The sequence below is a fragment of the Carcharodon carcharias genome, chromosome 6 (genome assembly GCF_017639515.1).
Source record: "Carcharodon carcharias isolate sCarCar2 chromosome 6, sCarCar2.pri, whole genome shotgun sequence".
NCBI classification, from domain to species: Eukaryota; Metazoa; Chordata; class Chondrichthyes; order Lamniformes; family Lamnidae; genus Carcharodon; species Carcharodon carcharias.
The window spans coordinates 192,339,542-192,365,004 of record NC_054472.1 but is presented as its reverse complement, the minus strand read 5'-3'; the positions used below and the strand labels follow the sequence as shown (position 1 = coordinate 192,365,004).

At 44.9% G+C, this 25,463-nt stretch overlaps 1 protein-coding gene across 1 annotated transcript in view; it reads left to right on the top strand.

Annotated features, from left to right (window-relative positions):
• abcf2a (ATP-binding cassette, sub-family F (GCN20), member 2a) overlaps window positions 1–25,463 on the top strand; it is a 61,174-nt gene that overhangs the window by 22,122 nt on the left and 13,589 nt on the right. Inside the window, exons 3-12 of the mRNA XM_041190146.1 lie at window positions 1,819–2,031; window positions 2,645–2,827; window positions 10,824–10,995; window positions 11,658–11,753; window positions 13,013–13,115; window positions 13,955–14,050; window positions 16,737–16,856; window positions 17,965–18,054; window positions 18,621–18,731; window positions 22,275–22,337. Coding sequence (XP_041046080.1) covers window positions 1,819–2,031; window positions 2,645–2,827; window positions 10,824–10,995; window positions 11,658–11,753; window positions 13,013–13,115; window positions 13,955–14,050; window positions 16,737–16,856; window positions 17,965–18,054; window positions 18,621–18,731; window positions 22,275–22,337 — 1,247 coding nt within the window. The remainder of the gene's footprint in view (window positions 1–1,818; window positions 2,032–2,644; window positions 2,828–10,823; window positions 10,996–11,657; window positions 11,754–13,012; window positions 13,116–13,954; window positions 14,051–16,736; window positions 16,857–17,964; window positions 18,055–18,620; window positions 18,732–22,274; window positions 22,338–25,463) is intronic.

Genomic DNA, 25,463 nt, shown 5'->3' with positions numbered 1-25,463 from the left:
CTCCAAGTGGTCAGCTGAGGGAGGGCGGTATGTGGTAATCAGCTGGAGGTCAGAGTTGATTATTGAGGACTCCCAGGGCAACTCCCTCCCAACTGTATATCACTGTGCCAACATCTCTGCTGGGTCTGTCTTGCCGGTGGGACAGGACATATCCAGGAATGGTGATGGTGGAGCCTGGGATGTTATCTATAAGGTATGATTCTGTGAGTATGACTATGTCAGGCTGTTGCTTGACCAGTCTGTGAGACAGCTCTCCCAATTTTGGCACAAGCCCCCAGATGTTAGTTAGGAGGATGTTGCAGGGTCGACAGGGCTGTGATTGCTGTGGTCGTTTCCGGTGCCTAGGTCGATGCCAGGTGGTCCACCCAGTTTCATTCCTTTTTTGTGCCTGTGTAGTGGTTTATTACAACAGGTTTGCTAGGCCATTTCAGAGTCAACCGCATTGCTGTGGGTCTGGGGTCATGTAGGCCGGACCAGGTAAGGACAGCAGATTCCCTTCCCTAAAGGGCATTAGTGAACCAGATGGGTTTTTACAACAATCAACAGTGGTTTTATGGTTTTCTTTTTATTGAATTTAAATTCCACCATCTGCTGTGGATTTGAACCTGGGCCCCCAGAGCATTACCCTGGGTCTCTGGAATATTGGTCCAGTGACAATATCCCTATGCCGTCATCTCCCCCGTGCCCTGTCTGACTTTTGCAACTAAAATGTAGGCCTTGGAATCATGAGTTTTCCTTTAGCTGGGCTGCTGGCTAAAGCCAGGATTTGGGTATTGTTTATTCATTCACAGGGATGATGCCAAGAATGAGAAGTTATAACTATGGGGAAAGTTTCATCATCATGCCAGGATGAGTCAGGACTGCGCACATGGGAGTACTGTGTTTGGTTCTTATCTCCATATTTCGACAGGTCAAGGCACTGGAGGTGGTGCAAGAAATAATTTACAAAGATAAGTAGAACTGAGAGGTTATAAACTTTAAAGAAAGTTTGAATTTTCTGAGGCCCTCTACTCTGGAAAAGAACCTGAGAGTGATCTGATAGAGATCTTTAAAATGATGAAGGGGTTTGATCGGGTAGGTACGGAGAAAATATTTCCAGTTGTGGGGAAGACCAATGTTGCAGGTGCCATAAGTATGAAAGTCACTCAGAGTTAAGGAAAATCCTTCTTTACCCAGAGTGATGACAGTGTAGAATTAGAAACCATGTGGCGTAATTGAGCAGAGTAGTATAGATGCATTTAAGGGGATGCTATATAAGCACATGAGGGAGGGAGAATAGAAGGATCTACTGATAGGGTGAAACGATGAGAGGTAGGAGGAGGCTTGTGTGAAACATAAACACTGGCATTGACCAGCTAGGCCGAATGGCCTGTTTCTCTGCTGACTTTATGCAGTTAAACCTAATGCTGCTTTTATAAAAGAGGCCGTCCAGCTGTGTACCATGTGTTCACTAAGAACTAAACTGACCATCAGCTCAACTCCTTTGGGATCCTGGCAGCTGGTAGACTGCTCATTTTGGCTGAATAACATCCTCTGTACCAGCTCGTGTGCTGTGTAGCTTGCTGTTTTCTCAACCAGCCCAGTCCTTCACTGCTGTCCCTGTATTGTGACATACGAACATACGAATTAGGAGCAGGAGTTGGCCACTCTGCCATTCAATGAGATCATGGCTGATCTGATTGTAACCTCAACTCCACATTCTCACTGCCCCGTCTTAAAATATTCAAAGACTCTCTTCCTCAAAACGGAGTGGAAGTGGAGTTCCAAAGACTCATTAGCCTCAGAGAAAAAAAATTCACATGGTTTCTCCTTCCACAGGAGTGGCGCACATTACCAATGAGCTGGATGACTTTGAGCTGAAGAAAGCAGCAGCCCGAGCAGTCACAGGGGTACTGACCTCGCACCCCAACAGTACGGATGTTCACATCATTAACCTGTCACTCACATTCCACGGTCAGGAGCTACTGAGTGACACCAAGCTGGAGCTGAATACTGGCCGCCGTTACGGGCTGATTGGACTCAATGGCACTGGTAAGATTACAGGCTCAGTGAGCGAGGGCAGATGCCCAAAGGCCCTTATAGTTTATGACCTTGAAATATTTCGGGCGTTGACAGTTACTGGCCACAGTTTAACAGTTGCTTTTCCTCCTTGGCTGTGAGAGGACATTTTGTGATGCACTTTCAAAAGCTGCAGGAATGTGCTGAATCTGCCACTTGCCTAATCAGAAGGCCGTGGCAGCAATAAGTCATCAAACTTTGGGGAGAGCCATTTTCTAGCTGGGCCACATCTATCACTGTCCAGTCATGCAGGGGGGAGTCATGGTGAGTGCCAAGTGGTCAGCAGAGACTGGCACTGAGAGACTAGAACACACAAGGTGTGGGGCATTCTGGCCAATGGGATTGAGAGGCGTTTTTCCAGACCTTTGAACTGGGGACCTTGGCTATCCTGGTAAGAGTTGGATTTTCTGAATTGTGTAAGATTCTAAGAGTGGAACAGCGGTATTTTTGCAAGATATTTGATGATCTCTTATTCCTCCTAATGAAAGGGAGCTGGCAGATTGGATGCACCATGTGGAGATAGGAATGTAGAAACTGGTTCTTGACTCTTATTGATGCCAGTGTTGATCTGTCTTTCTTTGTACAGGTAAATCCATGCTGCTGTCTGCTCTAGGTCACCGGGAGTTACCAATACCAGAACACATCGACATTTATCACCTTACACGGGAGATGCCACCCAGTGACAAAACACCACTCGATTGTGTGATTGAGGTTGATAAGGAACGTATTGAATTAGAGAAAGAGGCAGAGCGTCTGGCCCATGAAGACTGTAACTATCATTTGCATTTTCAGTTCTCCTTTTTTGTATTGGTTGTGGTTTGAGTTCTGATGGTGGGTTAAAGTTGGTCTTTGGTGTCCCATGAAGAATGAAACCTGGAAGAGTTCTGTAGTTTGGGGATGGCGGGGAGGGCCAGGTCTGCTCCTGTTAACTGGCGCCACGTTATCTTTCTAATACCTGTCCTTCATTCATGTGTCACATGCTTAGAAACCTTCGTCTACAGAATCTTACTCCCCTTTTCACAATTCTGTAAATCTTTCCATTTATAAGTGACTGCATATATTGACACCTCGACAAGAGAGGAATTCTTTTTGTACGGTTGCAGATACAGTCTGTGACATGATGGTCTTTTGCACCAGTTAACTGGTTTGTTAGCTTCAGAAGCATTTAATTATCATTATTAGAGAAGATTGTGATTAACCGCTCTTTCAATAATGTAGTGAAATTTTAGAAACATAGAAAATAGGAGCAGGAGTAGGCCATTCAGCCCATCGAGCCTGCTCCGCCATTCAGTATGATCATGGTTGATCCTCTATCTCAACGCTGTGCTCCTGCTCTCTCCCCATACCCTCAGATGCCTTTAGAGGCCAGAAATCTATTTATTTCCTTCTCTCCACAGTCTTTTGTGGTAGAGAATTCCACAAGTTCACCACCCTCGGAGTAAAGAAATTCGTCCTCATTTCAATCCTAAGTGGCCTACCCACAATCCTGAGATTGTGATGCCTTGTTCTAGACCACCCCCCACAGCCGGAGGAAACAACATCTCTGCATCTGGTCTGTCCATCCCTCTTGGAATTTTATATATTTCAATGAGATTCCCTCTCATTGTTCTAAACTCCAGTGAATACTATGATAATCTCATACGACAATCCTGCCATCCCAGGAATCAGTCTGATGAACCTGTGCTGCAGGCGATGGCGTAGTGGTATTGTCAATGGACTAGTGATCTAGAGACCCAGGGTAATGCTCTGGGGATCCGGGTTCGAATCCTGCCACAGCAGATGGTGGAATTTGAATTCATTAAAAGTCTGATGATGACCATGAAACCATTGTCGATTGTTATAAAAACCCATCTGGTTCACTGATGCCCTTTTAGGGAAGGAAATCTGCTGTCCTTACCTGGGCTGGCATACATATACAGCATATACATATACATATACACATACAGCAATGTGGTTGACTCTGAAATGGCCAAGCCAGACACTCAGTTGTAACAAACGGCTACAAAGTCACAAAAAAGGAATGAAACCGGACGGACCACCCGGCATTGACCTGGGCACCGGAAACGACAACGGCAAACTCAGCCCTGTCGACCCTGCAAAGTCCTCCTTACTAACACCTGGGAGCTAGTGCCAAAAGTGGGAGAGCGTCTCACAGACTGGTCAAGCAGCAGCCTGACGTAGTCATCCTCATGGAATCATACCTTACAGATAATGTCCCAGACACCACCATCCCCATCCCACAGAGATGGCAGCGTAAAGGTATACGGTCGGGAGGGAGTCCTCAACACCGACTGCGGACCCCATGAAGTCTCACGGCATCAGGTCAAACATGGGCAAGGAAAGCTCCTGCTGATTAGCACGTACCCACTCCCTCAGCTGACGAATCAGTGCACCTCTACGTTGAACACCACTTGGATGGTGACAAGGGCGCAGAATGTACTCTGGGTGAGGGACTTCAATGTCCATCACCAAGAGTGGCTCGGTAGCACCACTACTGACCGACTGGCTGAGTCCTAAAGGACATAGCTGCTAGACTGGGTCTGTGGCAGGTGGTGAGGGAACCAACAAGAGGGAAAAACACACTACCTCATCCTCGCCTATCTACCTGCCACAAATGCATTTGTCCATGATAGTATTGGTAGGAGTTACCACTGCACGGTTTTTGTGGAGATGAAGTCCCGGCTTCATATTGAAGATACCCTCCATCATGTGTGGCACTACCACTGTGCTAAATGGAATAGATTTCAAACAGACCTAGCAACTCAAGACTGGGCATCCATGAGGTGCTGTGGGCCATCAGCAGCTGCAGAATTGTACTCAAACACAATCTGTAATCTCATGGCCTGACGTTTCCCCCACTCTACCATTACCATCAAGCCAGGGCATCAACCCTGGTTCAATGAAGAGTACGGGAGGGCATGCCAGGAGCAGCACCAGGCACACACAAATGAGACATCAACCTAGTGAAGCTATAACACAGGACTAGCATGCCAAACAACATAAGGCGCAAGTGATAGACAGGGCTAAGTGATCCCACAACCAACGGCTCAGACCTGAGCTCTGCAGTCCTGTCACATCCAGTCGTGAATGGTAGTGGACGATTAAACAACTCACTGGAGAAGGAAGAGGCTCCACAAATATCCCCATCCTTAATGATGGAGGAGCCCAGCACATCAGTGCAAAAGATAAGGCTGAAACATTTGCTACAATCTTCAGCCAGAAGTGCCAAGTGAATGATCCATCTTGGCCTCTGGAGGTCCCCAGCATCACAGATGCCAATCTTCATCTAATTCAATTCACTCCACATGATATCAAGAAACGGCTGAAGACACTGGATACTGCAAAGGCTATGGGCCCTGACAATATTCCGGCAATGTTGACATTGTCTAATCCTGTTGATATTTTCTAAATCTCCTGTTATCACATCCTTTATGATAAGACTGTAGCATTTTCCCTACTACTTAGGTTAGGCTAACTGGTCTGTAATTCACAGTTTTCTTCCTCCCTTTTTAAATAGTGGGGTTACATTTGCCACCCTCCAATCTGCTGGGAATATTCCAGAATCCTACAGAATTTTGGAAGATGACAGCCAACACATCTTACTTCCATAACCACCTCTTCTTGCATCCAGGACGTAGATTATCGGACCCTGGGAATTTATCGGCTTTCAGTCCCATTAATTTCTCCAGCACTATTGTTTTAGTAATACTAATTTCCTTCAATTCCTCTTCCTCACCAGCCCCTTCATTCCCTAGCATTTCTAGAAGTTATTTGTGTCCCGTGAAGACAACTAAAGCAGTTGTTTAATTGCTCTGTCATTTCCTTGTTCACCATTATAAATTCTCCTGTTTCAGACTGTAAGGGGCCTACGTTTGTCTTCAGTAATCTTTTTCTTTTTACATACTTATAGAAGCTTTTACAATCCGCTTTTATGTTTCTGGCAAGTTTACTCTATTTTTCCTCTCTTAATCAATCCCTTGGTCCTCCTTTGCTGACTTCTAAACTGCTCCCAATCCTCAGGTTTGCTGCTTTTTCTGGCAACATTATATGACTCCTCTTTGGATCTAATACTGTCCTTACTTTCTCTTGTTAGCCATGGTTGGGCCTTTTCCTGTGGTTTTTGTGCCAGAAAGGAATGTGTAACTGTTGCAATGCATACATTTGTTCCTTAAATATTACCATTGCCTATCCACTGCCATGCCTTTTAATGACATTCCCCAATCTATCTTAGCCAGCTCATGCCTCATACCTTCTTAGCTTCCTTTGTTTAGATTTAGGACCCGAGTTTCAGATCAGACTACTTCACTTTCCAACCTAATGAAGGATTCTATCATGTCATGGTCATTGTTCTCTTAAAGGAACAAAATTATTAAATAATCCCTTCTCGTTGTGCAATACCAAATCTAGGGTAGCCTATTCTCTAGTTAGTTCCTAGACGTTACTGGTCTTAAAAAAAAACCCATCTCGCACGTACTCCAGGAATTCATCAGCCACAGTATTATTGCTAATTTGTTTTGCCCAGTCTATATGTAGATTAAAAGTCACCATGATTACTGTAGCACCCTTGTTACATGCTTCTCTAATTTCCTGTTTAATGCCATTGCCTTATCACTGTTGCCTATAGATAACTCCCACTAAGGTTTTCTGCCCCTTGTTGCTTCTTAGCTCCACCCAGACGGATTCTACATTTAGATTTTCTGAGCCAATATCCCCCTTAACTATTGCACTGATTTCATCCTTAATTAACAATGCCACCCCACCTCCTTTTCCTTTTTACCTGTCCTTCCTAAATATCGAGTACCCTTGGATATTCAGTTCCCAGCCTTGGTCACACTAGGGCCATGTCTGCCTAATCGCAATCACGTTGTACCTGTTTACACCTATTTGTGCTGTTAATCGTCTACCTCATTGTGAATGCTCTGTGCATTCAGATACCGTGCCTTTAGACTTGTCTTTTAAACATTTTTACACATCTTGTTTTGTACTGTGGTCCTATTTTCTACTAGCCCTTGTTTCCTCTGCCTTCCACTTTTGCTTTCTACTAGGGCTTACAGTGTGAATGGTAGGACCCTGGAAAGCACTGAAGATCAGAGGGACCTTGGTGTGCATATCCACAGATCCCTGAAGGTAACAGGGCAGGTAGATAAGGTGGTTAAGAAGGCGTATAGGATACTTGCCTTTATTAGCCGAGGCGTACAATACAAGAGCAGGGAGGTTATGCTGGAACTGTATAAAACACTGGTTAGGCCACAGCTAGAGTACTGCATGCGGTTCTGGTCACCACATTATAGGAAGGATGTGATTGCACTGGAGAGGGTGCAGAGGAGATTTACCAGGTTGCTGCCTGGGCTGGAGGGTCTGAGCTATGAGGAAAGATTGGATAGGCTGGGGTTGTTTTCCTTGGAGCACCGAAGGTTGAGAGGAGACCTGATAGAGGTGTATAAGATTGAGCGGGGTATAGATAGGGTGGATAGGAAGGCACTTTTTCCATTAGTAAAAGGGTCAATAACCAGGGGGTATAGACTTAAGGTAAGAGGTAGAAGACTAAGAGGAGGGTTGAGGAGAAATGTTTATACCCAGAGGGTGATGGGAATCTGGAACTCACTGCCTGAAAGGGTGGTTGAGTCAGAAATGCTCGTAACATTTAAGAAGTATTTAGATATTAACTTTGATGCCATAGCCTCCAGGGTTATGGGCCAAGCACTGGAAAATGGGATTAGTGCAGTCAGATCTTTGATCGGCGTGAACACGATGGGCTGAATGGCCATCTCCTGTGCAATAAACGTCTGAGTTTTCTGTTTTTCATTCCTATCTTTCTTGCCCTCTCATTTCCCCGTTCAGGTTCCCATCCCCCTGCCAATCTAGTTTAAACCCTCCCCCACAGTACTAGCGAAAGCCCCTGTGAGGATATTGGTCCCGGTCCTGCTGGGGTGCAACCCATCCAGCTTGTACTAGTCCCACCTTCCCCAGAATCGGTCCCATGCCTCAGGAATCTAAACCCCTCTCTCCTCCACCATCTCTCCAGCCACACATTTATTTGGTCTATTCTTCTATTCTTGATCTCACTAGCAAGGGGAGTAATCCTGAGATTATTACCCTTTTGAGGTCCTGCTTTTTAATTTATTTCCTAGCTCCCTCTATTCTGCTTTCAGATCCTCTTCCCTCATTTTACCTAATGTTGGTACCAATATGGACCAGAACCCCGGGCTGTTCACCCTCCCCCTTCACAATATCCGGCAGCCGCTCAGTGACACCCTTGACCCTGGCACCAGTGAGACAACATACTATGCTGGTGTCAAGAAATATCGTGTTCCCCTTACGGTAGAATTCCCTATCACTATTGCTCTCCCACTATTTTTTTCTGAGCCATTTGTGGTACCACAGACTTGGCTCTTGTTGCATCTCCTGAGAAAGCATCTCACCCAGCAGTATCCAAATCGGATAATCCGCTAGAGAGGGAGAGCACCCAGCACTACCTGCCTAGTGCTTTTACTGTGTCTGGCAGCCACCTGTTCCCTTTCTGCCTGTGTACTCTTTACCTGTGGTGTAACCACGTCTCTGTACGTGCTATCCACGAAGATCTCATCCTTGCAGATGCCCCACAGCGACTGAGTTCCAAAACACGGATTTAGAGTAGCTTCAGCTGGAGGCACTTCCTGCACAGGAAGTGTTCCTGACTTCCCACATTACACAGGAGGAACATTCTACTTGTCAGAGCTGCCCTGCCATGACTTTATCATAAATTACTTCCTTTACTTTGACTTCTAGTTTAGAGAATATTAAGGACAGAAGAAATACTCACCAGGTCCTACTTACCAAGGCCACCACTCCTCTCACTGTGGAAAGGCAGAAAATTAAAGGATTCCTCTTTCCCTCAGTGAACTCCCTCTCTCGCTAAACTCCAACTGAAGTACTCAAATGCAGCCCAATACTGCACTCTAGTGCAGACAAAAGCAGCACTGTAACTCTTTCAAGTACAAACCCATTTCCATCTGTTTCAGATGAATTTACATTGTTTCATAGTTTGCCATTGTGAGATTTGAACTTTTGATCTTGGGGTTACAAACCCAGTACCATAACCACTTGGCTATTTAGGCCAAGCCAAAAGCAGCACTGTAGATGGCTTGCTTTTATGCTGTCTGAATCTAGCTTCTGAAAACATGTTTAAGCCAGTTAACTAATTAACTAGCTGCAGCTGCAAGCAGAGCCTGTATAACCCCTGTTTTAAAGCTGGACTAAGACTCACCTTCCCCCAAACCAAAGAGCAACTTTTAGTTGCTAAATTAAAGAAAGATTAGACTACAGATAGAAGTTAACCCTTAAAAGTCCCCTCTCGCCAAACTCCAACTGAAGCACTCCAATGCAGCCCAAATCAACACTCCAGTGTAGACCTCTATTCTCAGGGTTTGCACTTGTCAAAATTCTGCATTTCCACAAGATTTTAAGCAAGTTGTAAACGTTTCCAAATATTTTTTTCAAAGACATGGCTCCAGTTTATTCAGCTGAAAGGCTGCACCCCAAATGGGATTGAACACTTTCCATAAGTGCCAATTGAATTATCTCTGCAGAAATCACTAAAATATTAGACAGCTGAAACTTGGAGGAAGAAGCAGTTTTTGAACAGTTACAAATTGAAGTCTTGATTGAGATTTATCTTTAAAGCTGTGTCTGGATTTGCATCAAAGGCAGGCAAACACCCCCTGGCAAACACCCTCTGGTTGTGGGAGAACTATTTAGCAAAGAGGACTTACATTACCAGGGCTTTTGTTGGGAGCTGCAATGCGGGCCAAGTGTGCACATGCAACTGTTCCCAGCACCTGGCCAGTCAGCATCAGGAGTTAGTGTTGTAAGCTCCTGAGTGCGCATTTACAGGGAGTTGCTTCTGCATTGGTTCTGCATCCGTATTGTGCCAACATTTATGTATGTGGTTAACAATGTGATGATGATTAAATAAATCTCTGTGTTGATTGAGGGATAGATATTGGCCAAGACACCAGGGATAACTCCCCTGCTCTTCAGTGAAATAGTGCTGTGGGATCTTTTACATCCGCCTGAGCAGGCAGATGGACCTCGATTTAATGTTTCATCAGAAAGACAGCATTGCTCGCTCAGTAGTGTTAACCATGATTTTTGTGCCCTGGAGTGGGACTTGAACTCAGAACCTCGTGATTGAGGCGAGAGTGCTACCAACAGAGCCACAGTCTATGTAAACTGTGTGCTGTAATTCTCTCCTTGCCCCTCTCTGGGTACTGTTGGACCAGCCTTCTCCTGTGAACTGTTTAATGGCTGGGGTACTGTGTCTGCATTGTGAAGCACTGACGTGGGAGCTGGTCATGGGAAATCTGTCCAGGCCTCTGGCAGACCAATGTGAGGAGACTGGGGAGCAAGATGATGGTGCATTTCCTGTATCCGAACTTCTGAAGCCCTTGCTTTATAAATAGGCTGGGAGCAGAGCTGTGCTGGGTAATTGTCCTGCGATTTCCCTCTGCATTACATTAATGCTGGACAATGTGTTGGACTAGGTTTTCTTTGCTTTGTATGTGCAGCCTTTGCATTTACAGCAGTTTTGTTAAGAGATCAGTGTGTGATGAAGTGTGAAAGATGTAGTTTTTTACTCTGCCATGTTCAAGCTCAGTACTGTCACTGCAGCTTGTGGAGAATGTTACTAACTGTGGCTGGTCAGTGGTTGTGCATTGTGACCAGTACAAATTGTTTTGTCTATACCGAGCTGGACTTTACCTTCTGACCTTGAACTTTCCCTCTAGCTGAATGCGAGAAGCTTTTACAAATCTATGAGCGTTTGGAGGAATTGGATGCAGACAAGGCAGAAGTGCGAGCATCACGGATTCTGCATGGTCTCGGATTCTCACCAGCCATGCAACGGAAGATGATGAAGGATTTTAGTGGAGGCTGGAGGATGAGAGTGGCACTGGCCAGGTAATTAAGCATGAGATGGTGATTAGGTGCTGCAGGGAGGGCAGGGGCTTAACATGTAACTTCAAAATAAACTGGATTGCACTTTTCCACTCCTGACTTCTGCTCCCCTCTTTCCTTTACTCCCACCCCTCTCTCCCTGACCTGGTTGTTGTGGGCAGAGGTATCTGGATACTCAATCTGCTTCCTCATTCGCTTCCCAGTCCCTCAGCCGCATTGGGTTTATTACCCCAGAACTTCACAACCTTAATGTTTGGAGAGATGATCAGGTTCTTTGGAAAGCAGGTCTCTGCCGTGAGTCTCGCTTGATGCATTCTGATTCTCCTTTTCCTGGCACTGTCGACTCCTTATTAGAATTGGTAGATAGTGAGTTACAATTCTCCAATACTTTCAAAATTTTATGCCAATAGCTGAATTTAAGTTTAGGTAGGATATACCAAAAAGTTATCATCGAACTTGTGGCCAGTGCTGGTGAGAGTGGGTTTGGCTGGTTCTAGGGTTGTGCCTCGGTACTCCCCCTTCAGCAGCACCTGGCTGTGAGGTCTAGTGCTGCAGTTGCCATCGTTAACTATTTCCCAATTTACACTCTGGGCCAGTTTATTGCAACTGATCCCAGTTGTATGTTCCTGGTTGTTTTTGATTGCTGTGGTTTTTCTATTTTCCAGAGCACTATTTATTAAACCCTTCATGCTGTTGTTAGACGAACCCACTAATCATCTTGATCTGGATGCCTGTGTGTGGCTAGAAGAAGAACTGAAATCGTAAGTGGCTCTTTGCTTTGGTTTTGCAGTGCTGTTGCAGCAACTTCATCGTGAAGCGTGTGTAAAGTGTAATGTAAGGCAGGACTGCAGTGATGGATTCAGACTTGAGTTGCATTGGCAAGAATGTTTTTGGTGTAATTCTAGGGCAAGTGTGGGAGTACCTTGGGTGCTGTACACACTCGTGTATTGCGGTGAATATGGGTGTGTTTACTTGTGATCGTAGAATGGTTGTAGCACAGAAGGAGGCCATTCAGCCCATCAAGTCTGTACCGGCTCTCTGAAAGCACCGTTTAGCTAACAAACAGCTATCTTTGGCAACCAAGGAAGTAAAGCACTCTCATGGGTAAACACAAATACTTCTACTCTGGTGGAGGAGTCGAGAGCAATGACATACCACCTTAAAATGAGAACCAGGCTGTTCAGGAGTGAGATTAGGAAGATTTTCCACACAAGGGTTAGTGGAAACCTGGAACATGCCCCTCCCAAAAGTCTGTGCGTGGACGCTCAGGACAGTTGCAATTTTCAAGCCTGAGAGGAATAGATTTTTGCTGGCGATGGATAGTGAGGAAAATGAAGCAAAGGCAGAGGTGCCATTTTAACAAGAAATACGCTGAGGTTGAAGATTGCATGCCTGCAGGAGCTGGAATATTTTACTGACTCGGAAAGTTTGGCAGACAGTTTTCTGGGTTTGGGAAGGTGTTAAATGCCTGACCTACTTTTCCCCTCCCCTCAAAGTGCTGACTCCTTGCCACAGTCGTTACAGTTGACATCCCAGAAGCAGATGAATAAACTGTCTGAGTGCAGCCTGCTGAGGTGGGCAGATACACACACTCACACGGCCAGGTGTACACTCCACAATCCAGCCTGCTGATCTGGACTGCTCCTGGAGCTCCTGACATGCAGGTGGTTTCTGTTCTTGCCTTCTCTTTATCATGGTGGTGATTGGTTTCTTTGGAATTTTGTCAGCTTCTTGAAGTGAGTGTTGTTCTCATTGAGATGAGAGCCGCTGGTGCCGAGAACATCAGGGGCTCAGTGTGAACGTGTGACTCTCGGGGCAGGGAGTTACTGGGTAAAGTGTTCTCTTTCTGCAATTTGTTTTCACTGAATTCTTGGGATGTCGAAGTCACTTTGTGAGCACCTAGTAAGGCTGCTGATTGATGCGTGTGTAAATAGACCACGGGAACGCCACAGCTGCTGGGAGGACTGGAGAAGTATTTGTGATACGAATTTTTAACTAAACTAATTTTTTTTCCCCCCAGATTCTCCAGGATCCTTGTGCTGATATCTCATTCCCAGGACTTCCTGAATGGAGTTTGCAACAATATCATTCACATGCACAACCGCAAGCTCAAGTATTACACAGTGAGTACTCGGGTCTGAAACTGAATCAGACATTCCAGGAGCAATCAGAATTGGAAAAACTAACCTGACTCTTGACATTAAATCAACCCAATCCTGTAGGAAGTCCCATGGAGAGAGTCCCATAATGTCACTGGGCTAGTAATCCAGAGACCCAGGGTGATGCTCTGGGGACCTGGGTTCGAATCCCACCACAGCAGATGGTGAAATTTGGATTCAATAAAATTCTGGAAATAGAAGTCTATAATGATGACCACGAAACCATTGTCGATTGTTGTAAGAACCCAACAGGTTAACTAATGTCCTTTAGGGAAGGAAATCTACTGTCCTTACCTGGTCTGGTCTACATGTGACTCCAAACCCACAGCAATGTGGTTGATTTTTAAATGGCCTCTGGAGAAGGACAATTAGGGATTGGCAATAAATGCTGGCTGAACTACATCCAATGAACGAAAGAACGAAAAAAAACAAGTGGTGTGGGAAATAAGGCCACATTGATGCTGTTTCAAGGTTAGGGTTTAGATATTTTTCGATAACAGCTTTGCTCTGTATCTAACCCTGCACTGACACCAGTGCCTAAAGTGAAACGGGTTTCTTCACACAGATATATTTCCAAAAATCTAAAAATGCTGGAAACATCAACATCCTGAGAAGGAACTTTAAGAATCTGATTTTAATATCAATGTGATAAACATGTCACATAAAATTGAAATCCTGTTCCTAGACTTGACTGTCCAGATTTATTTGAAGCTGGTTACTGCTGGTTTTAAAGTGACACCAATATTAAAATCTAGGGCGCTAATAAATAGAATTGGAGTTATTGGGTGTGGTTTGTGTTTCAGGGTAACTATGACCAATATGTGAAGACCAGGCTGGAACTGGAGGAGAACCAGATGAAACGGTTCAACTGGGAACAAGATCAGATCTCACACATGAAGGTGAGCACATGGTAGTGGGTGGGAATGATTAGCAGATTCTTCAGCATTTAGAAGAGAGAAGATGGAGTAACTTTCAGGTAGAATCCCATTCACCTGAACTGGTTAACCTATCTGGTTTCATAGGAACAGGAGAGGGCCATTCAGCCCATCGAGCCTGCTCTGCCATTCAATGCGATCATGGCTGATCAAACGCTTCAATGCCTTTTACCCACGCTATCCCCATAACCCTTTACATTATTCTCAATCAGAAATCTATCGATTTCTACCTTAAACATACTCAATGACTGAGCTTCCACAGCCCTCTGGGATAGAGAATTCCAATGTTTCACAACGTCCTGAGTAAAGAAATTTCTCCTCACCTTGGTCCTAAGTGGCTTCCCCCTTATTTTGAAATTGTGTCCCCTGGTTCTAGATTCTCTAACCAGGGGAAACGTCTTACCTGCATCTACTCTGTCTCTCCCTTTAAGCATCTTGTAGGTTTCAATGAGATCATCTATAGTTTCTATCAAACTCTGGACCCATTAAGAAATTGCATGAATGAGGTGCGTTTAGGTTGACAAAATTTATGTAGAAATCACAACCTGGAAACGGGATGTTCATGTCAGCCAGACTGAGCTGGTGTTGATTCTTTACTTGAACTATATCCTAATCCCATGTACCTGTCCTGTTCCTTTATCCCTTCACCCTCCTTTCCTCACCCTCCCCATCTCATCTGTTGACATGGTCTCTGCTTCAACCATTCACTCCAGGAGTGAATTCTGCAGCCTCACAACACTCTAACCGGAACCTCTTGTATTTCATCTTACATAGGAACATAGAAAATAGGAGCAGGAGTAGGCCATTCGGCCCTTTGAGCCTGCTCTGCCATTCATTGTGATCAAGGCTGATCATCTAACTCAATAGCCTGCTCCTGCTTTTCCCCCATATCCTTTGATTCCTTTCACCCCAAGAGCTATATCTAACTCCTTCTTGAAAACATACAATGTTTTGGTCTCAACTACTTTCTGTGGTAGTGAATTCCACAGGCTCACCACTCTCTGGGTGAAGAAATTTCTCCTCATCTCAGTCCTAAATGGTCTACCCCGTATCCTCAGGCTGCGACCCCTGGTTCTGGACTCCCCCACCATCGGGAACATCCTTCCTGCATCTACCCTGTCTAGTCCTGTTAGGTTTCTATGAGATCCCCCTCATTTTTCTGAACACTAGCGAATATAATCCTAACCGACTAAATATCTCTTCATTTGTCAGTCCCACCATCCCAGGAATTAATCTGGTAAATCTTCACTGCACTCCCTCTATAGCAAGAACATCCTTCCTCTGATAAGGAGACCAAAACTGCGCACAATATTCCAGATGTGGTCTCATCAAGGCCCTATATAATTGTAGCAAGACATCCTTGCTCGAATCCTCTTGCTACAAAGGCCAACACGCCCTTTGCCTTCTTTACTGCCTGCTGTACCTGCATGTTTACCTTCAGCGACTGGTGTACAAGGACACCCAGGTCTCATTGCATGTTCCCCACACTCAATTTATAGCCATTCAGATAATCAGCCTTCCTGTTTTTGCTACCAAAGTGGATAACCTCACATTTATCCACATTATACTGTATCTGCCATGCATTTGCCCACTCAGCTTGTCCAAATCACGCTGAAGCATTTCTGCATCTTGCTCACAGCTCACCCTCCCACCCAGCTTTGTGTCATCTGCAAATTTGGAGATATTACATTTAGTTCCCTCATCTCAATCAATATACATTGTGAATGGCTGGGGTCCCAGCACCGATCCCTGCGGTACCCCACTAGTCACTGCCTGCATTTGGAAAAAGACCCATTTAATCCTACTCTTTGTTTCCTGTCTGCCAACCAGTTTTCTATCCATCTCAATACATTACCCCCCAATCCCATGCGCTTTAATTTTACACGCCAATCTCTTATGTGGGACTTTGTCGAAAGCCTTCTGAAAGTCCAAATAAACTACATCCACTGGCACCCCCTCATCAACTCTACTAATTACATCCTCGCAAAACTCCAGTAGATTTGTCAAGCATAATTTCCCTTTCATAAATCCATGCTGACTCTGTCTGATTCTGCCACTGTTTTCCACGTGCTCAGCTATTAAATCTTTTATAATGGACTCTAGAATTTTCCCCACTACCGATGTCAGGCTGACTGGTCTATAATTCTCTGTTTTCTCTCTACCTCCCTTTTTAAATAGTAGGGTTACATTAGCTACCCTCCAATCTGTAGGAACTGTTCCAGAGTCTATAGAATCTCGGAAGATGACCACAAATGCAACCACTATTTCTAGGGCCACTTCCTTAAGTACTCTGGGATGTAGATTATCAGGCCCTGGGGATTCCTTGGCCTTCAATCCCATCAACTTCTCCATCTTACATCTATGTCCCCTCAGTCAAGACCCCTCAACCCACTGGGAATGATCTATTTATCCTTTCATGTCCCTTTCTAAACTTAAACATCTTTTATCAAATTACCCTGTGAACACTACTCAACTTATCCAAATCTCTCCTTGTACTTTTCTTTCCCCTCAACCAGGTACTGCCAGGTCAGGTTTCTAAGCTCAGATCTAACTAGGAGCAGTGGTGAGGGTTTATACTGATATTGCCCATTGTATACTCTGTGTTTGACCCTGACCCTAACCTTGGTTTCTCTTGCCCCTTTTCTTCTAGAACTACATTGCACGTTTCGGACATGGCAGTGCCAAGTTAGCTCGACAAGCTCAGAGCAAAGAGAAGACCCTGCAGAAGATGATGGCCTCTGGGCTGACAGAGAAAGTTGTCAGCGACAAGGTTTGTTGTGTGTCGGGGGGGTGTTGGGTGTTGGGTGGGTTTGTGTGTGTGTGGGTGTGTGAGTGTGAGAGGCTCTGACCACAGCAGTTTCATAAAGGCAGATTTTCCATTCGACTCTGCTCCATCCCTATTTCTCTCAGACCTTCCTCCTGCAATTTTTACCTTTTTAAATCTCAGTCCTAGCACCCCCACATCGTGGTATCCCAGCTTCCCTCACCTTTTAATTTGCTGGAATGGTGCCTGACACAATGAATTTGGGTTTCTGTCCACCTTGGCAACAATCTCATACATCCTACCGTATACAACAGGGTTCAGACTTGTGCACCGAGCAGGGTAAGGGTTCCAGGGATTCTAGCATTGCTCGATTGGCATTTTTCAGGGGAACTGGGAAAAGGGACTTGAAGCTCAAAATAGGGAATCATTCGTGCTGTCCTGGTCTCTTCTCTCTCCACCCCCACCCCAAAGTTAAATTATAATCAAGGACAGGATAGGAGTAGCTGTTTCTCACTCTGGACTTTCAGTGACTGAGAGGAGGAATAGCTGAACATTGCTTTTTTTTTGTTCTGTGCTTGTCTGTTTTTTGGTTTGTAACTTTCTCAATATTTTCTTTTTATACACAGTGGCTCCCATATTCCATTGTGGGGTCAGGGTGGGTGGGTGAAATCTCTTCCTTCCCTACCTCCCCAGGAGCTAGCTCATGCTGTGTGGTACCTGTTACTCCCGTGTCTCACCCAAGTGGCTATTTGCAACATGCGTACCTAATGGGTGTTCATTTCTTCAGGGAAGGAAATCTGCCACCCTTACCTGGTCTGGCCTACATGTGACTCCAGACCCACAGCAATGTGGTTGACTCTTAATTGCCCTCTGGACCAGGGCAATTAGGAATGGGCAATAAATGCTGGCCTCGCCAGTGATGCCCACATCCCCTGAATGTATATTTTAAAAAAAAGAGGTGGGGAGAGAAGCATGAACTCCACCTCCCCCTACCTCACCTCATTTCCTGTCTTCTCTTCTGGGGGGAGGGGGCGGAGGGCTATGGAATGAATATACCACAGTTGCTAATTGTCACTTTTACAGTTCTAATCCCTTGTCTGTCTTCTCTTTGCAGACTTTATCATTCTGTTTCCCCTCCTGTGGGAAGATTCCTCCTCCTGTTATCATGGTACAGAACGTCAGCTTCAAGTACACAAATGATGGGGTAAGTAACAGTGGTGGTGGGTTAGTGGTACGTGTGCATGTACTAGTGTTCTACAATCCTACATCCTTTTCCCTAGACACAGCCCAAATGTGGGAAAATTGACTAATTGAGCACTTGATTTGTGAAATCACAGCTGACCACGGTGTGACAATTTTACTTAAAGAAATAAGTCTGTGTGCGGGCCCTGTGTGTCTTGGTCTGCTGTTTGCGGCACTGGTAAAACCTTCAACAACTGGCACGAACTCTAACATGAGGGTGAGTTCTCAAGCAGCTCTTCTACTTTAGCTATGCTTCACTTAGAATCTGATGGTCACTCATACCTGGTGACGCTAACTGTCTGTACTAGAGCTGAATCACTAAGTGTGTGGAAAGCTGCCCTCCAGGATGGAAGTGGCCAAACCAGCATTGCCCAAAGAGGGCAATGGAAACTGGGCTGATTTTTTTTTTGATTGAGGATAGGATATAATCTTAGGCCCTAGCAGCATAGGCTGGAGGGATTGTGGGGGGTGTAGGTAAGAATTTTGACAGACCCGGGAATATTGATTTGTAATAATTTTTTTTTTCAGCCATTGATCTACCGAAACTTGGAGTTTGGTATTGATTTAGACACCAGGGTGGCCCTGGTCGGGCCCAATGGAGCTGGAAAGTCTACATTACTCAAACTTCTAGCAGGAGATGTAAGTATCCTTTGAGCACCAATACGAGAGTAACTCGGGAGGTGACATTTGGCATGTGGAATGTGCTGAGGACTTTGGACGCACTGGAGACTTTCCTCTCCCTCCTGTCTGGGTCATTGGTACAGATTGATCACTGTGATTATTGTGTCATGTGTTATGATCCCAGCTGATGTTATTACTGGACACGTCAGAACCCACAATGGAACCTGACTTGATAGATCGTTTTTTTTTTAAAAAAACTCTAGAGGTACTGACTGAAACAGATTCACAGTCTGCTGTTGACTTTTTAACAAAAATATTAAACATTTAGTAAACAAGAAAACATTAACTATATTTAATTAGGCAACAAAAAGGTTGGAAAGATTTCAGCACAGACACACAAGAAAAAATGATTCAAACTCACTCTGTCCCTTTTGTCCCAGTGATACCATTACAGCCCCAACACTCCAGTGCAGAGAGACCACTATTTCCACAGCAAGGCTAGAGCTGGTTCAGTTGCAATGTGGTTTCTTTTCCAGTAGCCTTCTGTACATTCACTAGAAGTCCTTCCACAATTGTGCCTCGCTTGAGATATCCAGAAAAGTAACTCTAAATTCACTATTCCTTTTAGAGCAAAACATATGAGTCTTAGACCTTTTCTGTCTTCACTCTGTGGTATACACATACCAACTGAACTAAAATCTGCCTTTCTGTCTCCCCCTTTGTCTCTGTGGATCTCTCTCTCATCCCCTGCTGCTAAGCAACAGCATAGATTTTTCCTTATATTTTGTTTGTTTTAACCTCCCTAAACCACTAACCCTTTGGTAACCCATCACTTAGAGTCATAAAACCTCATTAAAAATGCATGTATGCAAGCAGACGGGATGGTCAAATGGGCAGATAATTGGCAGATGGAATTTAACCCTGAAAAGTGTGAGGTGATACTTTGGAAGGAGTAATTTGACAAGGAAGTATTCAATGTACAGCATGATACTAGGAAGTTCTGAGAAACAAAGGGACTTTGGCGTGTGTGTCCATAGATCTCTGAAGGCGGAGGGGCATGTTAGTGGGGTGGTGAAAAAGGCATATGGCACTCTTGCCTTTATCAATCGAGGCATAGATTACAAAAGTAGGGAGGTCATGTTGGAGTTGTATAGAACCTTGGTGAGGCCACAGCTGGAGTACTGTGTGCAGTTCTGGTCACCACATTATAGGAAGGATGTGATTGCACTGGAGGGGGTGCAGAGGAGATTCACCAGGATGTTGCCTGGGATGAAACATTTAAGTTATGAAGAGAGGTTGGATAGACTTGAGTTGTTTTGTTGGAGCAGAGAAGACTGAGGGGCGACCTGATTGAGGTGTACAAGATTTGAGGGGCATGGACAGGGTGGATAGGGAGCAGCTGTTCCCCTTAGTTGAAGGGTCAGTCACAAGGGGGCATAAGTTCAAGGTGAGGGGCAGGAGGTTTAGGGGGGATGTGAGGAAAAACTTTTTTACCCCGAGGGTGGTGACGGTCTGGAATGCGCTGCCTGGGAGGGTGGTGGAGGCAGGTTGCCTCACATCCTTTAAAAAGTACCTGGATTGAGCACTTGGCACATCATAACATTCAAGGCTATGGGCCAAGTGCTGGTAAATGGGATTAGGTAGGTAGGTCAGGTGTTTCTCACGTGTCGGTGCAGACTCGATGGGCTGAAGGGCCTCTTCTGCACTGTGTGATTCTGTATTACAGCACACAGAGCAACAATCTGTATTACAGCATTACAAACAGGTCCTGGAGACTTCCTGCCTCCATCTCAAAAAATCTCTAAAATGAAACCCAAACCCAGGTTTCACCTTTCCTAACACACACATAGAAAAAAGTATAAATTAAACTCAGCTATATCTTGTTCCTAACACCCACAAATACAAACATAACTTAATTAAAATTATATCTAGATCCTAATACACAACTGTCAGGATGGTAGACAGTGAATTAGACTGACCTTGGTCTTTTCATCCAGTTACTTTGGATGTAAGACAGAGTCCTGATTGCTCAGCCCTGAATTCATGTTCCCCACCCCAGCTAGAAAGTTGACAAGGGCCTGTGGAAAATGTGAACTTGGCTTTACTGCGTTTGTTTCTTTCCTGCCCCAGAGGTGACCAGCTTGCCTCTTCATTATAGACTGATGTGGCCTGTGATCATAATCATTATTTTATCATTGGGGAGGCGATGGCATAGTGGTATTGTTGCTGGGCAATGCTCTGGGGACCCAGGTTCGAAACCCACCATGTCAGATGGTGGAATTTGAATTCAATATAAAAAAAAAAAATCTGGAATTAAAAGCTCAATGATGAAACCATAGTCGATTGGTATAAAAACCCATCTGGTTCACCAATGTCCTTCAGGGATGGATAGCTGCCATCCTTACCTGGTCTGGCCTACATGTGACTCCAGACCCACAGCAATGTGGTTGACTCTTAAATGCCCTCTGAAATGGCCTAGCAAATGGCTACAAAGACACAAAAAAAAGGAATGAAACCGGACGGACCACCCGGTATCTAACTAGGCACTGGAAGCAACAATGGCAAACTCAGCCTTATCAACCCTGCAATGTCCTCCTTATTAACATCAGGGGTCTAGTGCCAAAATTGGGAGAGGCTAGGAATTGTGCGATGAGTAACTCACCTCCTGACTCCTCAAAGTCTGTCCACCATCTACAAGACACAAGTCAGGAATGTGATGGAATACTCCTCACTTGCCTGGGTGAGTGCAGCTCCAACAACATTGAAGAAACTTGACACCGTCCAGGACAAAGCAGTGTGTATTGTCTATGTGATGCACTGCAGGAATTCACCAAGGCTCCTTAGATAGCACTTTCCAAACCCACGACCACTACCATATAGAAGGACAAGGGCAGCAGATAGATGGGAATACCACCACCTGGAAGTTCCCTTCCAAGCCACTCACCCTCCTGACTTGGAAATATATCACCGTTCCTTCACTGTCGCGGTGTCAAAATCCTGGAACTCCCTCCCTTACAGCACTGTGGGTGTACCTACACCACATGGACTGCAGCGGTTCAAGAAGGCAGCTCACCACCACCTTCTCAAGGGCAACTAGGGATGGACAATAAATGCTGGCCCAGCCAGCGAAGCCCACATCCCATGAATGAATTTTTTAAAAAAATGACACTATTTTACTGCAGCTCTATGAACTTAATTTTTCAATTCCCACATGTATCCATGGTAGAATTTGAATTATGCCTCTGGATTAGTAGTCCAATAACATACCATTATGCTACTGTACCTTGTGACTCCAGTCCCATACCTTAGTTGACTGTTGAGGTCCCCTGAAGTGGCCCAGCAATTGTTCTGGATGAATGCCCTGCACCATCCCTCAGTGAGTTGGCAATCCCGGTGTTGACTCACACAGAGGAGTGTATGAGTTACCCACTTTTTTACATCTAATGTCTTTAAATTTTCTGAGATCCTAGTGATATTTTGGTATTGACTGAATCTCTGCCCCTTGCAATCTCGATTATGTACTAACCTTTTTTTGTCTTCATTCCTTGACCTTTTGTGTAGCTCTTGCCTTGTGATGGAATGATTCGCAAACACTCACATGTCAAGATTGGACGATACCATCAGGTAACTTTTTATTTTCTCCTCTTTCTCCCTCAGCCTCCTTTACCCTCTGTCACTACAAGGACTAGGCAAACAACGAGAAGGCCCATCAATGCCTTGGTATTAATGGGCAATAAATATGGCCTTCCCTTTGCCTCCCAGTTCCCAAGAGCAAATTTAAAAACAAATGCACCCACTGAGCTGAAGAACAAGCCTAAAGGGTCTAAGATGGCAGATAAGTCCAATGTGACATCTGCAAACTCTGCCATAGGTGGGTCAGGTGATGCTTGAAGGACTGGACAAGTGAGGTGTTTAGTGGTTTGTGTATTCTCTCCGACGACTCAACTACACCTTAGTATGTTCCTGTTAAGTTGCGTGATGTGCCCGGTGCCTTCCTGTAAGACCATAAGACGTATGAGCAGAAGTAGGCCACTTGGCCCATCGAGTCTGCTCCCCCATTCAGTGACATCATGGCTGATCTGATAATCCTCAACTCCACTTTCCTGCCTTTTCCACATAACCTCTGATTCACTTACTGATTAAAAATCTGTCTATTTCAGCTTGGAATATACTAATGACCCAGCCTCTACAGCCTTCTATGGTAAAGAATCCCACAGATTCACTACGCTCTGATAGAAGAAATTCCTCCTCATCTTTGTTTTAAATGGTTGACCCCTTACTTTGAGATTATGTCCTCTGGTCCTAGACTCTCCCACAAGGGGAAACAACCTCTCAGCATCTGTCAAGCCCCCTAAGAATCTTATATGTTTCAATAAGGTCACCTCTCATTCTTCTAAACTCCAATGAGTACAGGCCCAACCTACTCAACCTCTCCTCATAAGAAAATCCCTCCATACCTGGGATAAACCTAGTGAACCTTCTCTGGACTGCCTCCAATGCCAGTATATATCTCCTTAGATAAGGGGACCAAAATTGTTCACAGTATCCTAGGTGTGGTCTAACTAGTGTCTTGTATAGTTTTGGCAAGACTTGTCTATTCTTATACTCCATTCCCTTTGAGATAAAGGCCAACATTCCATTTGCCTTCCCTATTACCTGCTGAACTTGTATGCTGGCTTTTTGGGATTCATGCAAGAGGACCCCCAAATCCCTCTGTGTTGCAGCTTTCTGCAGTCTTTCTCCATTTAAATAATATTCAGCTCCTCGATTCTTCCTGCCAAAGTGCAGAACCTCACATTTTCCCGCATTATATTCCATCTGCCAAATTTTTGCCCACTCACTTACCCTGTCGATATCCCTCTAGACTCTGTGTCATCCTCATCACTTGCCTTCCCACCTATTTTTGCAATAATAGTTTCCAAACTGCTTATGAGTTTCACTTGAACACCAGTTAGATGTAAAGTTCAATTTTTCTATTTGAAATACACCTCACAACAGGGGTTGACCGCAAGACGAGATTAGCAGGTGAGGGAGGACATTCTGCCAAGCTTGGAGCCTCTCCTCCCTGCTGCGACTGCTTTAAATGCTCTTGCTTTCAGAACTCCAGATGGGGGCACCCCCTTTGCTATGCATTTCCTCATCATCAGTCCGATATCGATCTTTTATTGCTTTGAAACCTGTCCTATTTGCTGTTTAAATGTAAAGATTTACCTTTTCCAATCACTTAACTATTATACAGACTCTGACACCTTCTGTCAGATACCCTGAATTACAAAAAAAAAATTAGACTGCATTCAGACTACAGAAAGGGCAATGTCTGCACTGGTGTAGGGGAAATAGCAGAGTGACCCTTCAGAGAGGGACGCTGGGCATCGCCCCAATTAAAGCCCAAACCTGCATCATGAACAGAAGAGCCGTTCAGCTGCGGCCTTTCAGAGTTTTCCACTTCCTCTGCACCAACGTCACCATTTTCCTCTGGCCCATCTGCGATCTTGGGTTTCCGCTGACGAGCTTTCGCAGCTTCCTTCTTCTTTGCTGCCTTTTTCTTGGCCAAGTCAGAAGGCATGGCTGCTGGTTAATGTGTGTCTGTGGAAGTACAATCTGAAGAAGTTGAAATTTTTTCCGTTTTGGTCATTTACAAGCCAGTAATTACCATGAGTTGGCAAGGATGTTTGATTTTTTTTTTACCTAGCCCAGAATTTATTGCCCATCCCTAATTGCCCCTTGAGAAGGTGGTGGTGAGCTGCCTTCTTGAACCGCTGCAGTCCATGTGGTGTAGGTACACCCACAGTGTTGTTAGAGAGGGAGTTTCAGGATTTTGACCCAGTGAAGTGAAGGAACAGTGATATATTTCCATGTCAGGATGGTGAGTGACTAGCAGGGGATCTTCCAGGTGGTGGTGTTCCCATCTATCTGCTGCCTTTGTCCTTCTAGATGGTGGAGGTCATGGGTTTGGAAGGTGCTGTCAAAGGAGCCTTGATGAGTTGGAGATTTTGGATGATATTGTGAAGGCTGCATTGGTGCTACTTCTCTAGTGCTTTGAAGTGCCTGCCATAGGTTGTCTAAGTCTCCAAGGATATAATCTTTAGAATGATCCGCCTAAATGGAGTTGGTGTATTTTGTGACTGCTTTCGCACCTTCGGAGACTATGTTTGGCCAGTTAGGTGCACAGAGATCCCTACTGCATGTTAAACATGACCTTAGTGTCGAGTTTGATATCCTGATCCTCAAATACTCCTTTCCTCACTTGACTGAAGACTGAGCTGGCACATTGGAGGTGACGATGAATTTCACCGCGGTGTATCTGCCTTCATCATGATGGTGGTACTTGCTTGCCTGAGCAATGGACCACACACAGATGTCCTCATCACCCATGTTATGAAATTTATATCCTTCCTTGGATAAGGAGACCAAAACTGTGCACCCTACTCCAACACCCTGTACACTTGTAGCAAAACATCCCTCCTTTTATATGCCATTCCCCTTACAATAAATGACAATAGTCCATTTGTAGGAGTACAAAGATCATGGTGTGTTTTGGGGCTGGAGGAGGTTAGAGGTAGGGAGGAGGTGAGGCCCTGGCGTGATTTGAAACCAAGGATGAGATTTTTTAAATTGATGTTGCCTTACCAGAAGCCTGTGTTGGTCAGCGAGCATGGGTTACGGTTGAACAGGAGTTAGGACACGGGGAGCAAAGTTTTGAAGGAGCTCAAATTTACAGAGGGTAGAAGATAGAGGGCTGACTCTGAG